General features: G+C 39.0%; 1 protein-coding gene across 4 annotated transcripts in view; it reads left to right on the top strand.

Annotated features, from left to right (window-relative positions):
• Window positions 1–27,982, top strand: part of dip2a (disco-interacting protein 2 homolog A) — a 100,528-nt gene that overhangs the window by 68,067 nt on the left and 4,479 nt on the right. For 2 of the 4 annotated variants that reach the window (XM_057851735.1, XM_057851737.1), the window contains 25 exons: window positions 22–86; window positions 202–295; window positions 1,093–1,212; window positions 1,349–1,463; window positions 3,439–3,578; window positions 3,665–3,801; window positions 3,914–3,994; window positions 4,600–4,727; window positions 6,641–6,755; window positions 6,826–7,027; window positions 7,103–7,203; window positions 8,643–8,723; window positions 8,933–9,050; window positions 9,129–9,250; window positions 11,786–11,897; window positions 11,984–12,093; window positions 12,167–12,297; window positions 12,469–12,637; window positions 16,731–16,901; window positions 17,136–17,165; window positions 22,458–22,519; window positions 22,685–22,742; window positions 22,805–22,879; window positions 22,950–23,124; window positions 27,798–27,921. In XM_057851735.1, the coding sequence (XP_057707718.1) occupies window positions 22–86; window positions 202–295; window positions 1,093–1,212; window positions 1,349–1,463; window positions 3,439–3,578; window positions 3,665–3,801; window positions 3,914–3,994; window positions 4,600–4,727; window positions 6,641–6,755; window positions 6,826–7,027; window positions 7,103–7,203; window positions 8,643–8,723; window positions 8,933–9,050; window positions 9,129–9,250; window positions 11,786–11,897; window positions 11,984–12,093; window positions 12,167–12,297; window positions 12,469–12,637; window positions 16,731–16,901; window positions 17,136–17,165; window positions 22,458–22,519; window positions 22,685–22,742; window positions 22,805–22,879; window positions 22,950–23,124; window positions 27,798–27,921 (2,836 nt within the window). The remainder of the gene's footprint in view (window positions 1–21; window positions 87–201; window positions 296–1,092; window positions 1,213–1,348; window positions 1,464–3,438; window positions 3,579–3,664; window positions 3,802–3,913; window positions 3,995–4,599; window positions 4,728–6,640; window positions 6,756–6,825; window positions 7,028–7,102; window positions 7,204–8,642; window positions 8,724–8,932; window positions 9,051–9,128; window positions 9,251–11,785; window positions 11,898–11,983; window positions 12,094–12,166; window positions 12,298–12,468; window positions 12,638–16,730; window positions 16,902–17,135; window positions 17,166–22,457; window positions 22,520–22,684; window positions 22,743–22,804; window positions 22,880–22,949; window positions 23,125–27,797; window positions 27,922–27,982) is intronic. The other 2 variants (XM_057851736.1, XM_057851738.1) reach the window with 1 other exon arrangement.

Raw genomic sequence — 27,982 nt, 5'->3', positions numbered from 1 at the left:
ATGTCATTTTCTGACTTGTAGCGGAAACTATAACCAATGTGCTGGACTTCAAAAGAGAAGCAGGTTTATGGCATGGGGTTCTCACTGTGAGTGCTTTAAAATCTTGTGTTATTAGTCTGCTTGTATGATTAGAAATTGTGAAGCTTGTTTACAGGGATGATATGCATGAAGCCGAATTAGTTTCTTATTTTCTTGTTGCAGAGCGTTATGAATAGGATGCATGTGATCAGCATTCCTTATTCTCTGATGAAAGTTAACCCCCTTTCATGGATACAGAAAGTTCATGCGTATAAAGGTGAGTTTTGACCCGTGTGAGCCATTTTTTGATAAAAGCTTAAATTATTATGAGTCATGACATCCAGGTAATTCATTATTAGCTGCCATTTAGCAATCATTGAATAGTGAAAAAAACTGATTAGACGTCTATCTCTGTCAATGGCAGCAAATATGTTCAGAACAAACCAATTTAGAAATATAATAAACATCTATCCCCCAAAAAATGTAATAGGCTACAGTGAAAAAACATTCTGTTATTATATTTATTGAAGTATCCAAAACATATTTTCACATCAATTCAAAACCATTATTGAAATCTCGAGAGCACTTTGAGGGCAAGCCCTTACTTTTAATGATGTCAAGTCCATACAAATAAAATATTAAAGCAAACAGTAAGAACAGATACATTTATGTAGATAACGTGTTATTCGTAATATTAGATTTGTACACAGTATCAATCAAATTAAGTCGTCATTGATACCATATTCATGCAAGTGTTGGCTCTTCCTCCCAATTTGACCTAGTTGATTTATGCACCTCTTAAAACTAGTACTAGTAGACTAAGTGCATTCTTTCCTCACAATAAAGGGAAAAAAATCCTCTGACAGACCTGACCTGCATTGCTAATCAAAAAGGCAGTCCCTAGCAAGGCTCACTGTAGTTTGTTAAATGAAATGGAGACTTACCCCCATTAATTGTAAACAGGTTCCCTGGACACTAATAAAGATGACCTTGTGTTATGAAGTCTTTCACACAAAAAAGTATGGTAGGATTACGCAATGTGTCTGACGTGGTGTTTTTGTATCTGTTGTGCAGCACGGGTGGCCGTAGTGAAGTCAAGGGATATGCACTGGTCACTGCTGGCTCAAAGGGACCAGAGAGATATCAGCTTGAGCTCACTCCGCATGCTGATTGTCGCTGATGGAGCCAACCCATGTGAGTGTGTATCAAAAAAAGATTGAATAGCACACAAGATTTGTCATAATGTCCATAAGTACATACTGACTTAATGGATTTGTGTGGGTCAATACTCTGTGTGTGTCATGTTGCCAACGATGCCATGCTGCTGCAGGGTCAATATCTTCCTGCGATGCCTTTCTCAACGTGTTCCAGGCACGTGGGCTGCGACCTGAAGTGATCTGTCCATGTGCCAGTTCTTCAGAAGCTATGACTGTCGCCATCCGCAGGTGAGATGACGTTACTGCAGGTAACTTTTTTTATTTTTTAAAAATTTTTTTAAATAATCAGCCCCCTCTAAACCACCAGCTAAATTCAATAAAATTCAAGATATAAGCAGCAACCAACTAAAAGCCAGACGTCCTATATTTTAATATGGGTTACAAACATCGAAAGATGTTCTACCAAATCGATCAAAAAACACTTTATCAACCGAATAAGCATCAACACCCCGAGTTGCGTCCTTGTCACTCATTTGCAGACGCCCATAGGAACAGCCAAACAATGATATAGTGTCATAGTCCTAGAGGTGTGTTGACAGCCAGTCTGAAACAAAAGCACTTCACTTTAAAAACTGCAAATTTTGAATAAGAAAAAAAAATCTAATCTTCTTTTACCATGATTTCTTAGCTCGCAACAGACAGTGTCATCTTAAAATCACCCTAGTGCTTTATGAATTGGTGCTAATTACTGTCAGCGTTATCCCTGACATAGCAGCTTTGTCATAGCTCACTGAAACCACTCATGGCTAGCCTTAACCTAAAAGTGGAAGTTCAGAATTTTTGACATCAGGCTGAATCTTCAAGTGAGTGAGGGTTTAATTATTCTATGGAGTAGATTTCTACAGATTCCGTGTAGTTTGTTAGTTATTTATTAATTTGCTCCGGAGGGCTCTGGAGTGGCTAAGCTAGCACGAGTCAATGGTCCCATCCTAGCATGTCAATAACAAAACTATATTAACAAATCTAACATAGTCAAGTAAATTAAAATTGCAGATCGTTGTTCAAAATACCATTGAGGCCAAAGCACCAGTTGCGACCTCAAAGCGTTCCAACCGTTTTTTTATATTGGCCATCAAAAGACATGTTGACCTCTAGCAAAACTGCCTTCTCGTAAGCGGTCAAATATTGGAGGAAAAATGACGGCTAAGGGAAATAGATCACACTGTAAACTGCCTTCTTTAGTTTTACGATTGACGGTCTGCTTTTCAACGGAAGCAACTCGTAAAGTCGGGGACCTTTTTTTTACTGACTTCGCGACTAAGGCCTCCCAGTTCGAGTGGTGTTCCAATCATATTTTTCCTGGTCGGAGTTTAGTAAACTCCTACTTCCCACCTTCCACGAATGCACTCTACGGGGTCTTGACTGAAGAACGGCATTAGAGGCTATGGAAACAGAAGAAATGGGCAAATGAGAGTTCCCACAAATTCCCTATGAAGAACGAGCAACAATACAAACTGTGGATACTTGCTACTGGCTACGACATAAACACACCGGTGGAAAAAATATCACTTCGCTCTGCAGCCTGTTATCTACAGAACTGCTGGATTACGAATGTTGCTGTTCATACTACAGTTATTGACATGTAATTGTAAGTTTTAATAACTCCATCCTGAAAACATAGCCAACACCATTGATTGCATGGGTCATCGGTGATTTTCATGCGTGCACATGTTGTTTTTGATTGGCATGCTAGGACGGGCCCATTGACTTGCGCTAGCTTAGCCACTCCGGAGCCCTGAAACTGATAACTAACTAACTTTACCGAATTTGTTGAAATCAACTCCACCGACTAATTAAACCCCCAAACTCGAAGATTAAGCCTAATGTCAAATGTCCCTTTAACTAGTTCTTCTGTAATGGGACCAAGCTTGAATGATGCCGTCGGCTCTCTTAAGATGCATTCGACAATGCACTCCAAGCGTGCGCTGCTCCACTTGGATAATTTAACACTGCCGCTAGTTAGTAAAAACTGAATGCAGCCAAAGTGACAATGTCACCATATTGCTCTAGGCAGCTAGGCAAAAACTATGAATGAAACAAGGAATCATGATGCTAGTTAGCCCCCAAAATTTCTGAAATTAGGTATTTCAGTAAAGCAGCGGGGTTCAAAGGGACAGAAAAAAGTCGTGGTTTATAGTGGGGAAAATACTGTAATCTTATTGTTTGCTTTGATATAAATTATTGGAATATACTGCATCTTTAGACCTCCAGAGATGAGCGTCCCTTCACCAGGCAAGGCGGTGCTGTCTATGGGTGGGCTGAGCCATAGTGTGATCCGCGTGGACACCGAGGAGAAGCTCTCTGTCCTGACAGTGCAGGACGTTGGGCAGGTCATGCCTGGAGGTGTGGAACGCAGTCGTGTGTTGACACTATCTATAAATGTGTTAAGTAACATGAAATTTTGGTGATGCTTGATTCATATTTTGTAGCCTTGGTGTGCGTGGTGCGGGCGGAAGGAACGCCATACTTGTGTCAGACAGACGAGGTAGGAGAAATCTGCGTGAGCTCGAAGTGCACGGGTGCGGCCTATTACGGCCTTCAGGGCATGACCAAGAACATATTTGAGGTTAGTGTTTATCGATATGCCATAAATGTGCTTCTACATCATATCATATTATATCATGCCATCAGTAGCAATCAAAAAGTGTGTCATTAAAGCACTAAACCCTTTGTTGCAGACCATTCCAGTCACGTCGGCTGGCATTCCAGTCAGTGACCGAACGTTCACCAGGACATCACTGCTTGGTTTTGTGGGACCAGTAAGTCGTCGTAATCAAATTGAAACATTCACAATACATTTTAATGTTCAAACTTATAGTGTCTCTGACAAGTTGTAATTTTAACTCAATTAAAAGTCCCAATGTGTTGCTTCATATTCTTCCAGTTTTCAACAATTGTAGCTTTTTTATTTTTATTTTTTTTAAATCACTAACATGCACTGATATTGAATTCCCAAAACACTTTAAAAGCCTTACTTTTGCATGCTGATTATAAAAGGCCTCTTTCATGGTTCAGTTGACCTGTAATTGAATTGGGCAGCCCTGACAGCAGCACGCTCATGACTTTGTTGTGCTCCTGAAAATTTGTGAAATGGAATATGCAAATAACTCAGGAGGATCAATGCACCATTTGGCTTTTTCCAAGTCATTGACGCCGAGAATCAGATTTCGTGCATTGATTTGGGTCCAGGCGTCCGTTTGCTTTGATGTATACACAGTATGGCACTTTCAAGTTTAAAATGAATGAGCTTTGACCAGAAGTTTTCATACACTTATGATGGGTGTTTGGAGCGTGTCATAATATTTTTTATGTTTTTGACAAATAATTTTGAGAAATTGAGCCAAACTTTGTCTTTTCTTTCTAGGACAGCCTCGTGTTTGTTGTCGGGAAGATGGATGGATTGATGGTGGTCAGTGGGCGGAGACATAACGCTGATGACGTGGTTGCCACAGCGCTGGCGGTGGAACCCATGAAATTTGTTTACAGAGGGAGGTTAGACAATGCGACATCTTGACTCACTGGCTACCATTGACGGCGATGGACGTCCAACACTTTTGAATTGGGAGGATTGCTTCCAGCAGCTTTCAGTTCAAAAGGATTAGACGTCTATCACCATTAATGGCACTAAAACATGATCCATAGACTTCACTATCAGTTGACGGGAAACGGGGACGCTCCATAAGGGACCTATTTTCAAAAACTTAAAATTCAAATATTTTCAAAGCCAAAGCCGCTAGTGACCTAAAACCAAAACAGGCGCCTCCCTTAGGCATATATACAGTGTATCACAAAAGTGAATACACCCCTCGCATTTCTGCAGATATTTAAGTATATCTTTTCATGGGACAACACTGACAAAATGACACTTTGACACAATGAAAAGTAGTCTGAATGCAGCTTATATAATAGAATTAATTTATTTTCCCCCCAAAATAACTCAAAATATAGCCATTAATATCTAAACCCCGGCAACAAAAGTGAGTACACCCCTTAGAAACCACGTACATCCCTAAATGTCCAAATTGAGTACTGCTTGTCATTTTCCTTCCAAAATGTCATGTGACTCGTTACAAGAGTGCCGTCAGCATTGCTGCAGAGATTGAAGAGGTGGGGGAGGTCAGTCTGTTAGTGCTCAGACCATACGCCACACTCTATATCAAATTAGTGTGCAAGAAAGCCTGCAAACAGTTTGCTGAAGACATGTCAAAAAAGCACATGGATTACTGGAACCATGTCCTATGGTCTGATGAGACGGGCGGGCTTTCTTGTGTACAGTCTTCAGAAGAGGTGTCTCTTTGAGCATCGGCATCAAAAAACTTGTCGTTCCCTAATAATAACGAAACATAAAATGGCAATAAAATTCTCAGATTTTATGCTAGATGCACAAAAAAAACACCAACTGTAGAGATAATCCCCTATATTTTCAGGATCAATAGAAATATTTAACATAATAGGTTTTTACCGAAATAGCGATCTAAATTGTTTTTATTTAGTGCAATTTTTCAACAGCTAATAAATCACTCAATTTTTACATCAGCAACTTAAGACTTTAGGAAAGCTTGCAGAATCATTTTAATTTTACTCAACAAAAGCAAATATTGCATTTTTCCTATATACAATCACAATTTATTTAGGTTGAATTCCAATATCACTATTGCCTCAGCACGTCTTGCCCGGCTAGCTGGCTCTCGCCGTTTTTAGATTGAAATGTTACATAAAATAAAACACGTAAAAGCCGATTTTTTTTTTTATGGATGCAGAAATGTCTAAATTACTAATTTTTTGCCAAAAAAATGGGCAGTTGGCTGAAAATGACCTGATTATTTGAATGTAAAGTTACGCTATTTTGTATGGATACAAAATCCAACATGGTGGCCATTACAAAAAAGAGCTTATTAAGTTGAAAATTCTTGTAAATAAATGTGTAAATCCCGGAATTTTTATAGAAATGAACATAAAACAGTCTAGATTCTTGGTTAAAAGCCAAAAAAACTGGCATTTATCATTCATTTTACGTAAATATTTCAAGCTAGAGTTAAATTTTTTCCATTCATTTCATTTCTTTCACAACATTTAAAAGTGCATGCATGGTGATATGTTATATAATAATTACCTTGAATCCTCGACCAAATCACTCGAGACACTCCTGCCTGCTTGTATGCACTTGTATGCATTTGTCCTGTTTCCACCTAAATTCAGCGTTAGAATGCAGCTTGTTTTAGTTTATCGCAGTGAAAGCCTCCACGACGCTCTGCCTGCCTGGCCCCCTACAGGAAGCTGTGGCGCAATATCTGTAGAGCTTTCTCGTCAACTGAAAGTGAAGTCTACGCATGATCGTTCATTGTGGCAGGTGAATTTTATAATCCAGAAATTGTCTTAAATATTTTTCACCTGGTGTGCTGCAGAATAGCTGTGTTTTCCGTGTCGGTGCTGCACGACGAGAGAATTGTCGTCGTGGCAGAGCAGAGACCGGATGCTTCAGAGGAAGATAGCTTCCAGTGGATGAGCCGTGTGCTCCAGGTGCCTACTCTGTTTCTTAATCTTTTTACAATGTTTGGACTGCAAAAACAGTTGTCTGTGCTGCTTCCAGGCCATAGATAGCATCCATCAGGTGGGTGTGTACTGTTTGGCACTGGTGCCTGCCAACACACTTCCCAAGGCTCCCCTGGGTGGCATCCACATATCGGAGACCAAACAGCGCTTCCTGGAGGGCGCCTTGCATCCCTGCAACGTCCTAATGTGCCCTCACACGTGCGTCACCAACCTGCCCAAGCCGAGGCAAAAGCAGCCGGGTATGGAGTCGTAACACGTTTGTGGGAAAATAATGAGTTTGTCTTATTTCGACTGGGTGTGTTTGTGCTGCGCAGAGGTCGGCCCCGCTTCTATGATTGTTGGCAACCTGGTGGCAGGGAAGAGAATAGCGCAGGCCTGTGGGAGAGACGTAACCCAGTTGGAAGACAATGAGCAGGTATCACCAGGCGGGCAAAATGTTCTTGTTTTATCGAATTTGTCCTCATGGCAAGGGCGTAGGTTTGGTCTCAACATTGGTAGGGACGATATAAGAGCATAACTTGCACGTACACTTTTTGCTGGGGACAGGACATTATTAAGACCAAACAGATTGGGGGAAGGGGGGTCAGGGCAACATTTCTCACGAATATGAACCTAATTAATTGATAGGATAAATGATCAATGCAAAATAAATCCGTATTAACTTTCATGTGTATTGGTTCAGGTGATGCACCGTTCGATTCAAACCTTTGTTTTCAAAAACTGCTAAAGAAATATTTTGAAAACTTCCAGAAAAAATGTCTGGATTTTATTAGAAAATTTAAACTACAATAATTTAACATAAATTGTATTAACATTAAAATAAATAAAGATCGAGCATCCTCAGGTAAAACGCATCTGCTTATGTGCACAAGCACAGCCAAACTCAACAAAAACTGAAAACTTTTTACCTAGATTATGATTAAAGTAGGATTATCTGACAAAAATGTCTGTATAGGCTGCAAATAAAAGTATTTTTAGATAAATGATGTAGAAAATAAATATATTTTTAAATAAATGCAAGTCATCAGCCAATCAACGGTGCGTTTGAGGGGAAAAAATGGACCGGCACACTCAGCAAGTGAAAAGGGGTCAATGTAAGTCTGAACATAATGAAAATAATTCACTTAATACTAATGGTAGGGTCAATTCTATCTATAAAACATTTGGGAGGACAATCTAAATTACCTATATAACTGAACTCATTCTATAATGCAAATAACATTGCTTAAAAGTTGGTAGGGACAATTTGAGCATCCTGAAAAGTTGCTAGTGTTATGTCCCTACCGTTCCTATGCAAAACTATGCCCTTGCCTCATGGGTTTAGGTTTATGCTATATATACTAAAAATTGGGGCAAACAATTGCTGGTTTATAGCATTGAACTGGGAGGGCTGGCAGCGATTGTTAATTGCACGCCGACTAGTGGCAAAATCATTTGAATTCACAGCTGAAGGACGAAAAGAGCCACGTGATTGGATGCTAATCATTGTCAATGGCACTGAAAGAGTTCACAAAAATGATATGGTTGAGTTATGTAAAGACTAGCACATTATATATTATTGCACAATTTTACATTTCTCTTTCATCAAGGCATCTTCTTTTAGATGAAATGTGCTCATTTAATCAGATGTCTCTATTTCGATAACTGTTAGCTGAGCTAATTTAGTGTACGTCAATTTAGTCGGTGTAACAGAAAATTGTGCAATGACAAAGGTCCTGTGTTTGGAATTTAACCTGTGATTAAAATGTGTGAATTTTTTTTTTTACTTGTTACATATTTCTCTATTAAAAATTCCAGTTAATAATTTAAAGTCCCACCTATACTTTTTACATGTCCCTGTTTTGTCTCTGCTAGTTCCTCTACATTCAAGATGTGCTACAGTGGAGAGCGCAGGCCACTCCAGACCATCCTCTATTCCTTGTTCTCAATGCGAAGGTACTCTATCATGTCCACTTACTTATCTCAGTTATTAAAAGAAGACGGATGAACATATAGTCATTGTTTTATATTACAAATGGCATCAGGTGAATACACGGTCTTAATGGCTTCTGGCATCTAGTGGAATTAGATGGCCTCTGTTGGACTGGTCAACGAATTGGGGTGTGATTATGACACAACATATTTTTTCATGTGTGCTTCTCTAGGGCACGGTGGCAAGTGCGGCGTCCTGTCTGCAGCTTCACAAACGCGCCGAACGCGTGGCTGCGGCTCTGATGGGACGCCTCAACACAGGGGATCATGTTGCACTTGTTTACACACCAGGTACTCACAACAAAGCCTCTATTATTTCAGCAACCTACAGATGGGAAGAAAACTCTAATTGATGTTGTTTATTGACAGGGATTGACTTAATTGCCACCTTTTATGGCTGCTTGTATGCCGGCTGTGTACCGGTCACGGTCAGACCTCCACATCCACAGAACCTTGCCACCACCCTTCCTACCGTCAAGATGATTGTTGAGGTAATACACAGAGGGGCTGCCACAAACGATTATTTTGATAGTTGATTAATCACTGATTATTTTTGTGATTAGTCGACTAACCAGCTCATATAAAAATCACTTTATTCATTTTATGTGTTAAATCGCCTTTTAATGCTTTACATTAACAGCTTGGAATGTGCTTGCAAAAAAAAAAAAAAAAAAACATTCGCAAGAAACTTTGGATGTTGAATGTTATGAACAGTACATATCTAACTTCCAAAGAAAAAAATCGGACGTTTACAAGTATCTACCATAATTTAGATGAACTACAAATATAAACTTTCATTGAGGACAACAGAAACAAAATAAAAATGAAATAAAAATACATATTCATATTAGTATTTAATTTAGAATAGTCACATAAATATCTTTAATTGCGGACCACAGAAAAGAGAATATTTTAACATTTTTTTATTGTAAAAAATAATTAAGATTTAATTTAAATATATATACAGTGGTACCTCGACACGATCGCTTCAACACATGCTCTTTTCGACATCCGACGTAAAACTTGACTCGACATTTGTTTCTACATCAGACGACATGCTCGAAATACGACGACATGACGTCGCCGCATACGGATGCATGGTAGATTTTCTTGTGAGGGAAATCACAGGTTTCAAAAAGGTTGATACAGCTGGTGAAACAAGGAAAAAGGTGACGCTTATCATTGAAATGAAGACGCAAACAATAGAAAAATGTAAGCGTGGGGTGTGCATCCATGAACATGAACATGACCTGGCTCAACATTACAGCCTTAGAATGTCTACAATCTCCACAGTCCTCCTCTGACCTCCATTAGCCAGTCTTTATAAGTTAATGTGTCAATTGTGGTAACATTGCCAAAGAAATCGCCAGCTTCGTCAGGTTTTTGTCATTTATTTCAGTACTTGTCCAACACAACACGCCTACTGTCCGCCGCAGTTGACGGTGTTCTCAACAAAACATTAAAAATGAAAGTAAACTCTCAACCGCACCGCTCTCTCTCTCTGTCACGTTAGCGACGTGGTGCGTTTAGGTACAGCAAACATGTCTGCCACATTAGAACCCGATTCGTTACATTATCACAGGAGTTATTATTATTTGATTATTCCGTTTTTTATTAATAATGTATTTGTTTTGCTTTGCGTAATTGCCATTTGTAATGGTACTAGCACTATTTATTAAGGATTTGGTGTGAGTTTTTAGGCTGTGGAACTAATTAAAGGACTTATAATGTATTCTTATGGGAAAGTTCTGCTCGACATACGACAATTTCGACTTATAAACAAGGTCCTGGAACGAATTAACGTCGTATGTAGAGGTACCACTGTATATATAATTACTTTTTACCTTTCTTGATTTATTTATTATCTTTTATAAAAGGATTTTTTTTTTAAAATGAATGAGGCAATTACGGATTTTTTTAAATTTTGTATTTAATGAAAAGGAAATATGACTTAAAGATTAAAAAACGTTTAAAAAAATAAATAAATAAAAAAAAAAGAACTTTTTTTTATGTGTGTATATATACAGTCCCTTACAAAAGTCTTGTCGCTTATCCATTTTGTAGAAACAATTGCTAATAACCTGACTTTTGATTATTTAATTGGTTTCAGAAATGGCTCATATGAAAGTTAAGACCCTCCCAAATGATGTTGAATGTACAAAAATAATTTTATTTTACTGAAAAAAGATTTATCATTTAATGAAGACATAAAGATCAAATTTTGGCAAGACAAAAGTTTTGTCGCCTAAAGAAAGTGTGTGAAAATTGAACAAAAAATATACTTCAAATACAAAAATATGTTACATAACATAGGCGAATTAAGTAGTGGTGCTGTGAGATCCAAATTTAATATTTTGCATGACTTCCATGGGCTTGAAGGACTGCATCCATGCGGTTTGGCAAGGATTCATACAATATATTGATGAAGTCATCAGGAACATCAAGGAAAGCAGTCTTGCATGCCTCCCAGAGTTCATCAATATTCTTGGGTTTCGTCTTCCACGCTTCCTCTTTCATCCTACCGCAGACATTTTCAATGATGTTATTGTCTAGTGACTGGGCTGGCCAGTCCAGGAGGATCTTGGAGGACCTTTATGTCTTCATTAAATGATAAATCTTTTTTCAGTGAAACAAATATATTTTTGTACATTCAACATCATTTGAGAGGGTCTTAGCTTTTTCATATGAGCCATTTCTAAAACCAATTAAATAATTAAAAGTCAGGTTATTAGCAATTGTTTCTACAAAATGGATAAGCGACAAGACTTTTGTCAGGGACTGTATATGTGTGTGTTTGCGTGTGTGTGTGTGTTTTTCGAAGTCTTTATTTAAGTCAATTCTTTTGATAATTGCTTCATCGTGTCCTGCCCAAAACGCAGCCTGTTAAAAAGGTGGGGCATACTTAACTGCTCACAGGCCAGGTTCATTAAAACAGACAACCGGACTTGGTCAAAAGTCAATTGAAGCTACAGTTACAGTATTGCATGATGTAGTAAGCCAGGTAATATGCTATCTGCATTTTCCAGGTCAGTAAGTCGGTATGTATTTTGACTACTCAAGCAATAATGAAGCTGCTGAAATCCAAAGAGGCTGCTGCTGCAGTAGACGTAAAGAGCTGGCCCATGGTGCTGGACACAGGTGAGACCACCTGTGCACCCACTAACCCTTTATGTCAAGTTTTAATGCGGACCAAACTTGGTTTTTCGTCTCATCTATCCATTCAGATGACCTCCCCAGGAAAAAAAGTCCTCAGATCTATAAGCCTCCAACCCCGGAGATGTTAGCCTACTTGGACTTTAGCGTTTCCACCACAGGCATCCTGGCAGGAGTCAAGGTGTGTACATAGATATTAAGAGTTGTTCTTTCTGATTTTGCTGGATTGATATTGAATATTTCCCATGCCATAGATGTCCCATGCGGCCACCGGTGCCTTGTGCCGCTCCATCAAACTGCAGTGTGAGCTCTACCCTTCCCGCCAGATAGCCATCTGTCTGGACCCTTATTGTGGCCTGGGATTTGCACTCTGGTGCCTGTGCAGGTGTGTCTTGTTCATACATCTTATCATTTATTTTTGTGTCAGCTCATTAGCTGATTCACTGCCATTGACAGCAATTGATGGACTGCTATCGCAGTTTTTATAATTTAAGTTTTGGCACTTCTAACTTGAAAAATGTAACTTCTACCAATTTCATATGTTGGTGATTTACAGTGTGTACTCTGGCCACCAGTCCATCTTGGTTCCCCCTCTAGAGCTGGAAAGCAATGTATCGGTGTGGCTGGCGGCAGTCAGCCAGTACAAAGTACGCGTTACCTTCTGTTCCTACTCAGTTATGGAAATGTGCACAAAAGGCCTGGGCTCGCAGACGGAAGCATTGCGGGTAAGTGACTATTAAGGAGATTAACAATGGACTCAACTCTTTTGCTGCCATTGACTGTGATAGATGTCCAAACTCATTTGCCTTGGAGGGTTAGCAGCGACTGTTTGACCTACGCAAACTCGCCCCAAGTATTCGACCACTATTGAAAACACACAATTAATAGTACAAAAGGCGTTATATACAGCTGTCACATATGGATGCTTCACAAGCGACAAATGTGTGCGCAGGCTGTAAACGCCTGTCACTCGGCTGCTGTATGTGTGCGGGGGGTGGGCAGCGCGTCTGTGCATGCGCTTGTTCTATGCTTCCTGCGCCAAGATAAAAGCATGCATCACAAAACAAAAGTCAACAAGACATGGCAGCATTAAAAAAAAAAAAAACTCTGGCGTCGTAAAGTCGAAATCACGTAAGTCGGGTCGATCGTAACCCGGGGACTACCTGTATGTGATAATGGCAGTGACGTGCGGTGAGGTTCATGGTTGGTGAGGCACTGACTCCTTTAGTGTCAGATTTCCAAATATATAAACCAAAAAGGGTAGCTTATTCAATTGGCTACTGGTTATTTCATATCTCATCAGCATTCTTCACAAAACAGGCACACACGGTACATATTATCGATACGTAAAAGTAAGAAAATAACATGCATTTGCTCTACACCCTCAATGTGTTGGCCGTCACCATTCTATAATTAATGCAACATAAATGAGAGTAAAGAGTGGTGTACAAAACCACAGAATTCAATTCTGACCTTTAGTGAAATATTCAGTTGTTTTTAAAACTTTTAATTCTGAAACTTTAATCAATTTATTACAGATTGCTAAACAAAAAGTGTGAAAAGAAAAATAATATTTTATTTAAGGCCAAAATTTAGTTTTTAAATATTCTATTGTACAGTATTTTTCTTGGTCCAAGCTCTTTTTTAAAAAAAAAATTTTAATAAGATTGAAATGAAAACTGTTTGTGGTCTTGCGCCTGTCCTTCACCACAAAAACCGGCGTTACTTTGGAAGGGCATAGGTTTTGTCTCAACATTCGTAGGGACGATATAACAGCATAACCTGCATGTAGGTACACTTTTTGCTGGGGACGGGACATTAATTGGACCAAACAGATTGGATGAAGGGGGCAAAGGGCCACATTTCTAATGTATATGAACTTAATTAATTAATTGGCAAAATGATCAATGCAAAATAAATCCTTATCTACTGATAATAACTTTTACGTGCATTAGATGATACACTGTTCAATTCAAACCTTTGTTTTCAAAAAATACTAAAGAAACATTTTGAAAACTTCCTGAATAAATGTCTGGTTTTTATTAGCAAACATAAACATAGTGAAAATAATTCACTTAATAATGGTAGGGTCAATTCTATCCTTACAACATACGGAACTATTGAAAGATCTAAATTCTCTATATAACTGAACATTATATCATGCAAAAAAGGTAAGGTTGCTTAAAAGTTGGTGGGGACAATTTTAGCATGCTGAAAAGTTGGTAGTGTTATGTCCCTACCGTCCCTATGCAAACCTACGCCCTTTTAGTAAAAGTCCTCCTTATTTTCCTTTACTTTAAAAAAAAAAAAATCTCTCCGCCTCAATGGAGAGGATTGCTTCAATTAGATCGTTCTATGTTCTATTTGACAAGCCAGAAAACACAGTGGATGTGTCCAAATGTCTAGCTAACCTTTCATCTTTCTCAGCAAAACCATGTAATCGTTCTACATATATGCCACTTTTAGAAGAGCTACACGCTCATCGTTACCACCAAATGTTAACTCCTGTTTAGCTAGGATGCAGGTTGCATTAATGAGGTCTTTCAAACTCTTTTTCTTTACCTTAGCTTTTGAGGATGCTACCGTTGAGCTTCCGCTGTTCGTCAAAGCCAAATCGATCCTTGAGCTTCCAAAAGTTTTTAAAGCAAACAGGCTTTGAATGTGAGTGGTCGAGCTCTCATGTTTGCTGAGGCTTCGTGGTAGTTTTTTAATGTCACAATATCTCGTGTTAGTCCAGACATTGGCACAAGTTGAGAAGAAAAGGCAGGGAAAGCAGCAAAGGCGATTTTTCGAAGGACAGCCACATAGACAGTCTTTTCGGGTGTACCAGTCCGTTTGAAAAGCGCGAGTTATCCTCGGTCCCGTAGTTTGAAGCAAACCTTTTAGCTCCGGACAACACCGGCGTTGTGTTAACCGCATCCACTTTTAACGGAAAGTCCAGTTTCACGTACGCCCCCTTGCAGTGCGGCAGAGTACTATCTGCCGCAGCCTGTGTCTTTTCACTGCGGTTTTATTTCCCATCAGCAAAACTAAATATGTCGCTAACAAACATTAAACTTTAAGGGTTAAAGACATTAGCCAGACTGAGGAAAATCAGGTCAAATAAACGTATCTGGAAACATTATAATGGCGACATGCAGATGTACGGCAACCAGCACGCTCCAATTCCATGTATCAACCCAGTTTGTTAAGGATTGCGCAATCAGAGGTGAGGCTTTACTCATTGCTGCCGCACCTCTCGTTTCATTTCTTTATTTGAACAGGAAATAGGCAAATTCAGCGATTTTGACTATAAAAAATGTTTGAAATGAGTCATAAATAAAGAGCAATGGACAAATATTAATATAAATTTGATGCTATTTTTTTTTTTTTTTGTCATGATGACAGGTGAGGCTCTGCCTCACCTGCCTCCCCTGACCGCACGTCACTGGATAATGGGGATTAATTACAAAACACAATCTGGGATACTCTTATTTTATTGGCTAAAAGAGTCCCAGCATTGATAAAATGTACTAAGGCTAACTAACTGAGGCTTGTCTCTTCCTGAAAATAATTGCTTGTACAGTGGTACCTCGACATACGATCGCTTCGACACCCGACGTAAAATTTGACTCGATATTTGTTTCTACATCCGACTACATGCTCTAAATATGACGATCTATGACAGCACTGCAGTTCCTTTGTTTTCTCACAAGACGGATGCATGGCAGATTTTCTTGTGAGAGAAATAGACATGGGTTCCAACAATGTTAGTGCAGGTGGTGGAAAAAAGGTGATTCTTACCGTTACCATTGACATGAAGATAGATGTGAGCGTGGGGTGCGCATCCGTGATATGGCTCGCTCAACAATACAGCTGTAGACGGTCTATGACGGTCCTCCTCCGTTCACCAGTCTTTACAAGTTAAGGTGGCAATTATTATTGTGGTAACATTGCCAGCTTCGTCAGGTTTTTAATCATTTATTCTATCAACTTGAGCAACACAGCACACCTAGTGTCCCCCACAGCAAGTAAAGAAAGTGAAACTAAATAGGCTCATTCTATCACGTCAGCCACGCGATGCATTCAGTTACCACATGCAAACACATTCGCCAAATTAGAACCCGGTTTGTTACACTATTACAGGTATTATTGTTATTGCTGTTATTATATTCAGATTTTTATTCATAATTTATTTGTTTTGCTCTTTGTAATTGATATTTGCAATAGTAATAGCAGTATTTATTAAGGATTTAGTGTAGGTTTTTAAGCAGTGCAACCAATTCATGGAATTATAATGTATTCTTATGGGAAAATCCTGCTCGACATACGACAATTTCGACTTACAAACAAGGTCCTGGAACGAATTAACTTCGTATGTAGAGGTACCACTGCATTAAAGTTTTTCTCCACTTTAAACATAGAAAACGTGAAATTTTGTATATTTTTTTTTTCCTTCTACCAGTTTATTAAAAAAGATTATTTCCACTGGGATGCACATTATAAACGCATTGTCTCTCCCTTTAACTGCATTAAATAGTTTACGAGTGCAACCCAAACAACGACACGCACACCAAAATTTGTTAAATTTACGCTTGAAAGCCTGTTGTTTTTTTGTTTTTTTTTCTTTTAAATAATATTCTTTAGTAAAAGCAAAAGATTGAAAAATTTTAAATCAAAGCAATTTGGGCGATTTCATTTCATTACATGGAGAATGCTAACATCTCTCATTTGTGTTCAATTTCAATTTTGAAATGGATATTTGTCCAAATAATACATGGACTTTGTTGCCATCAGTTGAAGCCTTTATACACTACTTTTTTTTTGTCCCATGTACAGTTGCGGAATGTCAACCTGTCGTGCGTGCGCACGTGCATGGTGGTCGCAGAGGAGCGTCCTCGCATCGCGCTCACACAGTCGTTCTCCAAAATCTTTAAGGACCTCGGGCTTTCTGCGCGTGCTGTCAGCACCACCTTTGGCTGCAGGGTGAACGTTGCCATCTGTTTGCAGGTAAGCATCCGTCGCTCAGCACGCATCACTAGATTGTGCAGGTTTGCCTCATGAAGTCACTGTCTCTCTGTGCCAATGTTTGAATGTGATTGTTCTGGGAGTACAAACATTTTCGTTTCCTTTTCACCTTTGAATTCTCCCTTTTAGTTTTTCTGTGCATGATATGTGTTGGAGAGTATGTCCACATGTAAACATAAACACATGAAAATGTCTTTTATTTTTGTGTCCCGTCAGCCCAACAGGTTAGGGAAACTGGTGGAGCAGGTACTGTCAGACAAGAGTGGTTGTTTGCAATTTGGGGGGGCTGTTGCTGTTTTCTCATCCGTGTGAGTCTGTGTGTGTTTGCCCCTTCATGGTTTTTTGTGATAAGCTTTCAGTACCATCTTTGCACAAACCAGTTTGCGCCCAAGTCTGCTATTCTCTTTGCATCGGCTGCCCTTCATGGACGCCTGGCGCATGGCTGTTGAGGACGGTTCCTAGTGTAAAGTGTGCACCCTGTCAAAACATTACCTGGGATTTGCACTTGGAGGCAAATATAATGACTTGTGTTCGTTAATGGGAAATCCCAAGACTTTGCAACCTCCCATTTGGTCCAACATGGGGCGTTGAATGACTCTCCTATCGTGAAACCATAGTGTTTTCAGTAACGTAACAGCAAGAGTGTATGCCCCGCAAAAGTACACCCACAATGAGACTCATCCGACTAAATGGTGAAGTGTCTCAAAACTTTTGATTGCAGGTGTAAATCATGTGCATAGAGTTCATGCTTTTCAAAAAATAAAAGTAAAATATCCGTAGTCAATAAATCGTTGAATAGTTTTTTTTCTCTACCATTTTTATCAAAATTAATGAAAAGAATTTAAAAATTAAATGGAATATTTACGGTTTATTTCTTTGTTTTTATTTAAATCTAATCTTTAAAAAAAGGTTTGCCCTTTTCCCCGTCATTTATTTAATTAAAAGTAACAAATGCAGAAAAGATCAAATAAAAAATGCTTTTCTTGTCGCACGCTGTACCAGATTGAGAAAATCCTTAAAATTATGTGTCTCTGACATGGATTTGGATGAAAAATATGTGATTGGCATTTCCCTATTTACTAATTATCCTTGACAAATTTATAGTAGAGTCAGTCAATTCCAAAATTGATTCAGTTTTGTCAATGAATGTTTATGTGTAGATCTAGGTATTTTACATTAATTCATTCACAGCCATTGACAGCGATGGACATCCATTATATCCATTTTGATTTGGAGGGGCTGTTAGCCTTACTTTCACCAAGTACAAAATACATGGCATGACCGTCTGGTCTTCTGTGGTTTCAATTGGATTTAATCTCCAGTCCAATATGGACCGACAAATCACAGCAGGTGATACGGGACTTGGTGATGCGTTTTGAAGGGGAACAAATTTGAATCATTTTTACATTCCTGGGGGTTTTACTAAGTGTTGTGCGTTCTCATGTTTTTTCCTGACAAATAAGCTGCTGTAGGTGACTCGATGGCCCTATTTTCGCTCGTACAAAGCTCAGTGCGAAAGAACACCAAACTATGCAGACTGATTTGCACAGTCAGACCGAATTCTATCTGATTCGGTCCGTGCTAGGTAGCCCCACCTCAACCATCGATTATGAAATCAAGCCTAAACCACATTACATCAGACTGATTTGGAAGGTATCGTACATGGTGAAAGTCAGGCTGACTTGCCAGGCTGACTTGCCAGGCTAAGGGGATGACGGTGCCTCCTAGTCAAAATGGATTGGACGTCAATGGCAGCCAATGAATTAATAAATACTTGCAAGCATATCAATGTTACAGCAATTTCCCATTAGCGCATTGCACACACAGTTTGGTCTTTTTGGTTGATCATGAACACAAAAGCGCTTGGCATGGGTTGATGATACGGCCTAATCTTTAGAAACTGTAAGTGATGCCAATGCCATACTGAATGAATGCTAAGCTTAGTGCTCTGCTCTATTTGTGTGTGTTGGCTTTCACCCTGCAGCTGGCTTTCACTTGCCCTCATGGCTAACTGGTGCTTTGCATTAACTCTGGCAGAGGAGTGAACTTTCTCACGAAAAATCCAAAGCAAAAGCCATTGATCAAAAAAGATGATTTGCTAAATTCAATTTATGCAATTCCTTGATCGGAAATCTCTATTTTTCACGTTATACTGTAGCTGATTAGTAATTTGTTAGTCTTAGTAGCGCTAGTGGGTAATGATACCCTCAAAATTGACATCTTACACAACAACACTCTTAATCAGTAGAACCACGTGATTTATTCAGGCATTTAGCAAAGACAGGTAATAAGAATAATTACAAATTATAAATACTGAAAGAAAAATACATAGTAATGAGAATGAATTATTGTAAATGCAATTGTATTTAAAATTTTTGATAAGGCAATTTGCCATTAAAGTTGAGAAGAATGTGTACATTGAATAAATAAATTTTCAAATATGAATTGAAAAAAATAATCACGGTAAAAAACAATATATTCTCGTGACATTGTAAATAAAATTACCGTAATTTCGGACTATAAGACGCTACTTTTTTCCCCTCATGTTGGATCCTGCGGCTTGAAGTCAAGCGCGGCTTATTTGTTGATTTATTTCGGTTAACAGGCAACACTTTTTTTGACAGCAGCGTCATAACACTGCCATAAGACTGTAATAATTATGGCATGACACTATCATGGGCTTTAATGAACACTTATGACAGACAAATTATGTCACTAACTCCATTGATGTCCAGCTCAGATCTTTTGCATCCATTCAAAAGTGAGATAATTCGCCGGGTGACACAAAATAACATCTGTCATAAGCAGTCATTAATGCTCATGGCAGTGTCATGTCATCATTATGGTGGTCTTATGACAGTCTTATAGCACCACTGTCAAATACAGTGTTACCAAATACAATAATTAGCAACTAATGAAACAAATGGAACATTAACTGAAGAAATGATTAACCAGAACATGAATTTTGATTTTTATTTACATCTGTAGTGCTGCAATGCATGTTAGGAGGCATGTTGGACGACAACAGTGTTGACATCAGGTGGCAGCAGAGGTTGACTATGTCCCTCGAGGGAACAGTTCTTCTTGAAGCAATGATTCATGGTGGTTCCTTTGGTCTTATGATGCCGCTGTCAAATAAAGTTTTATCAATTAATATCTTTTGGTGTAAATATCCCAAAATACAGTGAGGACAGCTGCGGCTTGTATTCCAGTGCGGCTTATCTCTGAACAAATGCCGTTTTCGTATCAAATTTGGTGGATGGTGTCTTATAGTCAGGTGCGCCTTATAGTCCGAAAATTACCGTATAGTGGTGATTTTCACCAATGTAAATTCACCATGTGACTTGTCCCCGTCAATAAACCCAGTGAAAATGTTTCATGAATTGCACCTAAAGAAAACTTGTATGTTGCAATATATAAATGTATTACAGTGGTACCTCTACTTAAGAGCATCTCTACATATAGAATTTTCAGGTTAAGACACGCCTCAATGGGAAAATTTGGCCTCTTGTTAAGAAAGAATTTTCAAGATAGGAAAGGCAAAAATACAGTATGGCTGATACTGGCAGCTCCCAGAGTTGACTGAGCGTAACATACTTATAATTGCTCTGCAATTGGCTATTGCCTAGCATTCCTGACGTCCAGTTAGCTAAGAACAACCTCTACTGTATGATTATGTGTGTATCCCAGCATCCTATTCATTCGCCCCTCGAGTTCCGACACCTTTACATGAGTTTATTAACTGTGATTCTTTACTCTAGTCTTGTTTTTTTATATAATGCGCAACTCAGATTTTATGTTTATTGTGCAATAATCTAACTGTAATATATATATTTGTTACATGTTTTGATGCATTTTTATGCATTATAAAAGATTTACAGTGGGGCAAATAAGTATTTAGTCAACCACTAATTGTGCAAGTTCTCCCACTTGAAAATATTAGAGAGGCCTGTAATTGTCAACATGTGTAAACTTCAACCATGAGAGACAGGATGTGGAAAAAAACACAGAAAATCACATTGTTTGATTTTTAAAGAATTTATTTGCAAATCATGGTGGAAAATAAGTATTTGGTCAATACCAAAAGTTCATCTCAATACTTTGTTATGTACCCTTTGTTGGCAATAACGAAGGCCAAAGGTTTTCACTCTTCACAAGCGTTTCACACACTGTTGCTGGTATTTTGACCCATTCCTCCATGCTGATCTCCTCTAGAGCAGTGATGTTTTGGGGCTGTCGTTGGGCAAAACGGACTTTCAATTCCCTCCTCACCCCGTGGCGTCAAAATGATAACAAGAACAGTGAGCAAAAATCCCAGAACCACACAGGGGGACCTAGTGAATGACCTACAGAGAGCGCGGACCACGGTAACAAAGGCTACTATCAGTAACACAATGCGCCGCCAGGGACTCAAATCCTTCACTGCCAGACGTGTCCCCCTGCTGAAGAAAGTACACGTCCAGGCCCGTCTGCTGGAGAGCATTTGGATGATCCAGAAGAGGACTGGAAGAATGTGTTATGGTCAGATGAAACCAAAATATAACACTTTGGTAGAAACACAGGTTCTCATGTTTGAAGGAGAAAGAATACTGAATTGCTTCCAAAGAACACCATACCCACTGTGAAGCATGGGGGTGGAAACATCATGCTCTGGGGCTGTTTTTCTGCAAAGGGACCAGGACGACTGATCTGTGTAAAGGAAAAAATGAATGGGACCATGTATCGAGAGATTTTGAGTGAAAATCTCCTTCCATCAGCAAGGGCATTGAAGATGAGACGTGGCTGGGTCTTTCAGCATGACAATGATCCCAAAAACACAGCCAGGGCAACAAAGGAGTGGCTTCGTAAGAAACATTTCAAGGTCCTGGAGTGGCCTAGCCAGTCTCCAGATCTCAACCCCATAGAAAATCTGTGGAGGGAGTTGAAAGCCTGTGTTGCCCAACAACAGCCCCAAAACACCACTGTTCTAGAGGAGATCTGCATGGAGGAATGGGCCAAAATACCAGTGTGGGCTTGGAATGGATTAGGGCTTTTACATGGAAAATGCATCTCTACTTAAATAATTTTCAAGTTAAGTAACTACTTCCCGAACTAATTAATTTCATAAGTAGAGTTACCACTGTATTATGTTCAATATGTATGTACTGTATTCAGTGTATCTTTTTAAAAAGTAACTTAAGATTTTGGGCTATAGAACCATGTGATTCATTCTGCCATTGATGGCCTAGACGTCCAGTCCATTTGAAGTGGGAAAGTGGCAGTGAACATTTGGTCGCGGCCACCCTCCCACTTCAAATGGATTGGACATCTACTAGTGACAAACTCATTTTAAATTCACAGCAGAAGGATGAAAAGAGTCACATGACTGGACGTCTTTCATTTCCAAATGGCATTTAATGAATAAAGACACGTCATTAAAATACCCCTGTCTAACAAGATAAGTGAATGTGCTTTAAAGTGTTAATGGAAACAAACCATTCACATCTATTGACGTCAAACTTGAATGAAAGCTCATTTGTCATCTTTGTTGTTCCGTAGGGCACAGCCGGTCCGGACCCCACTACAGTTTACGTGGACATGAGGGCTCTGCGACACGACAGGTGAGTCATTGGCTGCCATTGACGGCAATAGGCATCTAATCCATTTGGACTGGGATCATTCGCTGCTAGCCTCTCCCTGTCCAAATGGATTTGACGTCTATCGCCGTCAATGCCAGACCTACATTTAGGGGAAAAAAAGCCTTTTATTGAGTTTATCTTCTGTAGAGTTCGTCTAGTTGAGAGGGGGTCTCCGCACAGTTTACCACTAATGGAATCCGGCAAGGTAAAGCGTCACAAAAAATATATTGAAACACTACAGAAAGCTTACTCATGCTGTGATTGCAGATCCTTCCTGGAGTTAAAGTGATTATCGCCAACACTGAAACTAAGGGGCCTTTGGGAGACTCTCATCTTGGAGAGGTGAGCTGCAACTTGACACATTGCCGACATACTCGAATACTCATGCTGTTTTTTCACATATTTGTACTAGATCTGGGTGAGCAGTCCTCACAACGCGACGGGCTACTACACCGTCTACGGAGAGGAGGCGCTGCACGCGGACCACTTTAACACCAAGCTAAGCTTTGGGGACACGCACACCGTGTGGGCAAGAACGGGCTATTTGGGTTTCCTGCGGCGCACAGAGTTGACTGACGCCAGCGGAGGTAAGATCCACTACTTACTGTTGACTCTCATCTTCGATCAGTGGTAAATTATCTAGTTTCAGTTAAAGTACAGTGGTGCCTCTTCTTACGAACGTCTCTACATACAGAATTTTCAGGTTAAGACACGCCTCAACGGGAAAATATTGCCTCTAGTTAAGAAAGAAATTTTAGGATACAAAAGGCAAAAATACAGTATGCAGTGGTTAATTTGTGCCGGATCCTGCCGGAACAAGATCCGGCACTTCTTGATTTTGGCCTCCCTGTGTTCCAGGACTTATTTGGGCAAATCCGGCACCTCTCGTGTATAGAAAATAATAATAATAATAATAATATGTGATTGCTCGCTCGTCGTCCCTCCTACGTCCGGTTCTTCCTTCGGGGAAGTAGTGTATAAAAACACAGAGACGCCTCGGATGGCTGTTGCATGGAGACTTTTATCAACTAAACAAAAAACAGCGGGGGACAGTCAGCCAGTCAACACTGTGCTTCCACGCAACTCTCCTTTTCGCTCCCTGTCTCTCCCCCTTACGCTCGCCCACTTCGTCTTCTACGCCAAATTGGCAATGCCGGTCACACTGAAACGGGACAGCAGCCCCTTGGGGATGACGCTAACAAATGTTGTTTATAAAAACTTAATTTGAAAGAGTCGGAGATTTGTTGATGCACTGAAAAGCTGGACCAACAAATCTTGCCCCTGACAAAAAAACCTTTGAAAATTTGCGGCATCTGGGGAGCAAGCAGCCAGGATATACTGTACATGGGCCTATACAATAGTTCTAACTGTGTTATTGGAATAAATTATAATAGAAGTTTAATGAATTAACGGATAAATATGTTTGTAAACCACAGACTCAAAGCATGAATATAACGGCGTACTGATACATTTGGTGATGAGGCCCTAGCCATGTATTAATCATCTAGCCATGTCATATCGTGGTCAATGCACGGCAACTGACCAATCAGAGAGCTTCCTCACACCCACCTGTTATTATGATAAATAATAATAATGGGAGAGTTGTGTTATTTATTGTAATCTCAGATTTTTTGTTTTGTTTTACAAGTTAGACCTGTTGAGAAACTAATTGCTGACTGTGTACTATAAGTCCCACCTGTGGTTATTTGGTCAATTGCCCATGCTGTGTAGACTATAGCCTAAATAATTGTAAATTGTTGTAATAATATTTATACCATGGATATTATCTGAAACTGAGGCTTGTAAGTCCGACAGCATGGGAAGTAGGCATTTGTGTGTCGTTTTCAGCACCATGTTCTGGGTATGTTACGGGACCTGTGCCCGTCTCGTCATCCCTGCGCTCATATGTACTTTGCGTTCCGGCACCTTATGATTTACAAATTAAGCACTGACAGTATGGCTGGTACTCGCAGCTCCTAGAATTTACTGAAGGTAACATACTTATAGCTGCTCTACTATTGGCTATTGCTTTGCTTTCCTGGCATCCAATTGGCTAAGAGGGACCTCTACTGTGTGTATCCTAGCGTCCTCTTCATTCGCCCCACCTCGTGTTCTGACAGCTTTACATGAGTGTATTAACTTTTATTCCTAACTCTATTAATGTTGTTATTGTTGTTTTTTTAACATTATGCACAACTCTGATTCATTTATGTTTATTGTGCAATAACCTAAGTGTAACATGTGTTTGTTACATGTTTTGATGCCTTTCTATGCATTATAAAAGATTTATGTTGGAATTTTGGGGGGCTTGGAACGGAATAGCACATTTACATGGAAAACGCGCCTCTACTTACAGAATTTTCAAGTTACAAAAACTACTTCCAGAACTGAATTAATTTAGTATGAAGAGGTACCACTGTATTTACCATTTAACAAAAATAAATTAATAAACAAATTAAAAAAAAAAAAAAAAGAAAGAAAGAAAGAAAAACATGCATATTAGTATCTGTTTTATAATACTTACTTAAATATCTTTAATTGCGGACCACAGAAAAAAAGGGAATATTTTAACATATTTTATTCTAAAAAGTAAATAAGATTTAAAATTAAATATATATACATATATATATATGTATATGTACATATATACTGTACATATATATGTATATGTACATATATGTATATATGTATATGTACATATATGTATATATATGTGTACATATACGTATACATATATGTACATATACATATATATACATATATGTACATGTACATATATATATATATATGTATGTATATATGTATATACAGTGGGGAGAACAAGTATTTGATACACTGCCAATGGGTTTTCCTATTGACTGTGTATCAAATACTTGTTCTCCCCACTGTATATATATGTATGTATGTATATTTTTTTTTACCTTTTGGGATATATATATTTTTTTTGTTTTTGTGTTTTTCTCTCATTTATTTTGTATTTAATAAAAAGAAAATATGACAGACTGAAAAATGTAAAAAAAAAAATATATATATATATATATATAAATATATATAAATATATATATATATATATATATATATATATATATATATATATATATATATATATATATATATATATATATATTAGGGGTGTAACGGTACACAAAAATCTCGGTTCGGTACGTACCTCGGTTTTGAAGTCACGGTTCGGTTCATTTTCGGTACAGTAAGAAAACAAAATGCAAAATATAAATGTGCTAGTTGTTTATTACACTTTTGTGCTTTCAACAATAGGAACATTAGCCTACACAAAGCTAAAATTCTGCTCAAAAATAGAAAATACAATATTCTGAAATGTAGATATTTTGAAAAACAAAATAAAAATAACTTTGGCTAAGACCTTTTCTTTAAGATAGATATCTTATGTGCAAAACTGAACAGTTGCAACACTGAAGTGAAGAGTTGTTCCATCTATATTCTTTTTTTATTTGAATTCCCCACCCAGAGGGCCAACCTTTTCCATGTTAACATTTAACCGTTACCCACGCTGCTCACTGCACTTCTGAGTGGTGCGACGGCCCTGGCCGTTTAATTGTTTTATCTTTTTTGAGACTGTCAGTCATCTGATCACCTCGTCCGCCAGCTGGCTGCCTCCCCTCCCAACGTGGCGTACTCTGATTGACGCCGGACGGGCAGACTACGTCACTGCCGCTGACGGGCCACCCGAACTAGCAGCTGTCTGACATGTATCCATTATGCAGCGCTTTGTTTACATTTGCGGCAATAACGACACTTGCTCTACGGCAGCTAATCTGATACACGGTAATACGGCTCTGGGTAATACTATTAGGCCGTTGTTTGAGCTTGCATACCTGCGTGTGTGTTGTATTGTGCTGAGTCTTGTTAACCAAATAAAGGCAGCGTTTACAAAAGTCATCTGACCGCTTGTTATTTTACAGTCAACACTCAGAGTTCGCAACTTTGCATTTGACAGCAAACGTGCCGCGTACCTCCTCGCCAGCTGTTTGCTCGCCATTCATTCACCTGTGCATTTGATCGCTATTTTGTTACACTCCCGCTTTTTCAGTGAGGTATTTTGTGTTCATTCGTTATTGGATCGTTTTTGTTCACCGCTGTAAATAAGCGCATCGCAGCAGTAGAGGTAAACTGCCGTTTTCGTTCAACCCGTTTTGTTTAGTGTAGAAGCCAGGGTAGTGGCTGTATTGTTTTTCTTTTTTACGATCAGGGTTTACTTAGCGGGTGGGGTTCAAGTGTAGTTTCATTTTGTTTGTTGTTTTGGCCTGGGTTTACGCTGAAGCCAGCTTCTTCCGCATTTTGTACATTTTGTTCATTGCGAGTTCGACTTGTGTGAATAAATTTGTGTCCGATTGCAACTTGTGTGCGTGGCTCGTTTTATGTTACGCCCTTAGCAGCTGTCCTGGGGATTTAACAGTGGGATTATGGGAAGCATGAGCGGGCATTCCGCACTTGCATTAAATGCGTCAAATATTTTAACGTGATTGATTCAAAAAATTAATTACCCTCCGTTAACGCGCTAAATTTGACAGCACTTTATATTACTTCAGAAACTCGCTCGGTACGCCCCCGTACCGAACCGAGGACCAAGTACCGAAACGGTTCAGTACAAATACATGTACCGTTACACCCTTTATATATATGTTTTATTAATTAATTATTTAAGTCAATTCTTTTCATAATGCTTATTCATGGCCTCCCCAAAACATAGCCTATTAAAAAGGTGGGGCAAACTTCACTGCTCACATGCCGGGACCATTAAAACAGACACCCAGGCTTGGTCAAAAGTCAGTCGAAGCTATTGCCTAGCATTCCTGGCATCCTGACTGAGAGGGACCTCTATTGTATGTTTGTATCCCAGTGTCGTCTTCATTCGCCCCTTGCTTTACGAGTATATTAACTTTTATTCTTTAGTCTATTCTTGGTTTTTTACATTAGGCACAATTCATATTTTATGTGAATTGTTCAATAATATTAATTGCAACATGTATTTGAGACATGTTCTGATGCATTATAAAAAATGTATGTCTGAATTTTGGGGTGCTTGGAACAGATTAGGGGATTTACATGGAAAAGGCGTCTCTACTTACAGAATTTTCAAGTTAAGAAACTACAATTAGTTTTATAAGTAGTGGTACCACTGTATTAAAGATCATGTGTGTCTCAGCTTTGTGCTCAACTTGTTTTAGTGTGTATTGAAAGTCAGGTAGGCTGTTACATATTATTTGCGGACATGTCACAGAGCGCCACGACGCCCTCTACGTGGTGGGCTCTGTTGACGAGACGCTTGAACTGAGAGGAATGAGGTACCACCCAATTGACATCGAGACCTCCGTCATCCGCTCCCATAAGAGCATCGCTGAGTGGTGAGGCTAAAATGATTTAGTGCATGTTTCTTTAATGAATTATCATTTTAAACATTTCCAA

This window comes from Corythoichthys intestinalis, chromosome 12, assembly GCF_030265065.1.
Source record: "Corythoichthys intestinalis isolate RoL2023-P3 chromosome 12, ASM3026506v1, whole genome shotgun sequence".
Lineage (NCBI taxonomy): Eukaryota > Metazoa > Chordata > Actinopteri > Syngnathiformes > Syngnathidae > Corythoichthys > Corythoichthys intestinalis.
The sequence above is the reverse complement of the archived record's forward strand: the minus strand, read 5'-3'. Positions and strand labels throughout refer to the sequence as shown.